The 1,994-nt window shown below is 45.9% G+C and overlaps 1 protein-coding gene across 1 annotated transcript in view; it reads left to right on the top strand.

The window, feature by feature from the left end:
• Positions 1-6: 6 nt before the first annotated feature.
• The window catches only part of LOC109545933, a gene marked incomplete in the record, with an annotated part of 2,457 nt that continues 469 nt past the window's right edge, over positions 7-1,994 (top strand). The window contains 1 exon segment of the mRNA XM_048661377.1: positions 7-1,994. Coding sequence (XP_048517334.1) covers positions 1,240-1,994 — 755 coding nt within the window.

The raw sequence follows: 1,994 nt of genomic DNA, 5'->3' as shown, positions 1-1,994 counted from the left end.
TTGTGAATTCCCAACAGCTTACACATTTCTTGAAAAACTGAGGATTCAAAATTTCTTCCTTGGTCCGAATGGATCTCTCTAGGACAGCCAAAATTGGGAGACCAGTCGAACCACCATAGCGAGCGGTCGGGTTTTCACGAGCGCGCCATAGATGGGCAATTCAATTGGGAAATAGAGCAAATCGCCAAAAGTGGGACCAGCAAAGTTCGGGAACATAGTGAAAAAAAAAAATTGCAGCATTTGTGTAAGTGCAGCAGTACTCCAGCAATTAGCAACTAAAGGTAGGTGAAAAAAGCAAATTAAGACGAAAACGGAGCCTTTTCGCCGGGTTTTTCTACCTGAAACGGGAAGGGCTCTATACCCGCCCGAGCGCGACCGGCCCTTTTAGACTTTGGACTGCGCAACGTTGCCAATGTGAACTTTCCACAGAGGGACAATAGAGTGTTGCCAGTGCAAAACTTTAGTGCAAAACATAATTGTTTTATACATATATACATATTGCGTGGACATTCACATATTTCTTATTTAACATTACCATTATTTTTTACTTTATTTTTTATATATATACATATTTTGCCGACATTTACATATACTTTAGTTACTGTGTGGACATTTACATTCAGGCCGACTGAATCGCGAATTTCGCACATCAATCTGCCAGACTGCACTTAGCATTAGGTAGTATTCTATATCGGAATCTAGGGCAAGAATAGGAACAGAGAGAGAAATCCCCAGAAAACGAACGGAAACATGAACAGAGAAAGAGGCGAGTCAGCCAAACGAAAGCTTTTATACACGAGCGCGAACCAGGACGAGTCCATGGAGGAAAATAGCACGCCCGGGAGCACCCCCAAGATGGGATCACCTATTAAGTCTCCGGCACTCAAAAAAAAGAGAGATGGGCTCAGACAGACCGTTCATGCCAGGACACAAAAAGACATGACATCGGGCACAGAAGACGACACATACGGCACGCTTAGCAACCAGACTAGGCAAAGCCGAAATCGGAAAATGCAGATGGACTTAACAGCCACAGGCTTAGAGTACAACCTAGAACCTCCTGCAGCGAAAGCCAAGTGGGAATCAAGAAGACAACAAGCGCAGAGGGCCCTCCAGGCAAGGGACGCCATCATTAGGGCGACGTCGCTCACGTATGCCGGGGGTTAAAAGGTCTCTAACTCGGAGGAGCAGAGGATCGTAAAGGAAAATGTTCAGGAGCTCACAGACATCCTATTGGATATGATCAGTCAAGAAGAGCCAGAAAACGAAGGAAACATAAGGAAACTGCTAGAGAGGCAAACCACAGCTATGAAAGAAATGAGAAGGGAAATCCAGGGACTTAGGGCTACCGTTGAAGAAGACCGCAAACAGCTCCAAAAGGCACCAGTGAACCGTGCACCCCAAAAATCCGCAGGCCTAGGAAAATTCGGACACGACCAAGCAGCGTACACAAATGACGCTGACACAGAGCAGACCCAAACTGAAATACAGTCAGACACAGAAGGGGGATTCACATTAGCCAAACCAAAAAGGAGACTAAAATCCAAAGAAATAAGAGACAAAATAAGAACATACGCTGACGTCTCAAGGACAGTCCTGAAGGGTAAAAAGGTGAACGAGAAAGCCAAGGAGCCATGGAAGACTCCTGAAACAAAAGAAAAACATATAACCCTGGTCGAAATCCCGGAAGGCCAACAGGCCCGAGATACAATCAAAAAAATTAAGGAAGCCGCACAGGAGGAAGTAGCAGCTACAGGAGGAGTGGTCCGAATGGCAGGTACAAGAGGCAATAAGATCGCCATAGTGTACAAAAACAGAGAGCAGCAGGAGAAGGTCGAGAGGAAACTGGGTGCAAGCGGAGAAATAAAAACGAGCGCAATCCTGAAGCAAAACCCCAAAATCAGACTCACGGGCGTTGCCAAGGGGTACTCTGACGAGGAGCTCCTGCGAACGATTAACGAGGAAAACCCCGAAATCAAAACAAACTTTGGCGA

Source organism: Dendroctonus ponderosae, unplaced genomic scaffold, assembly GCF_020466585.1.
Source record: "Dendroctonus ponderosae isolate FM_Combo_2020 unplaced genomic scaffold, Dpon_F_20191213v2 Dpon_F_20191213_1, whole genome shotgun sequence".
Lineage (NCBI taxonomy): Eukaryota > Metazoa > Arthropoda > Insecta > Coleoptera > Curculionidae > Dendroctonus > Dendroctonus ponderosae.
Note: the sequence above shows the minus strand (reverse complement) of the source record. Positions and strands in the feature narration are given on the sequence as shown.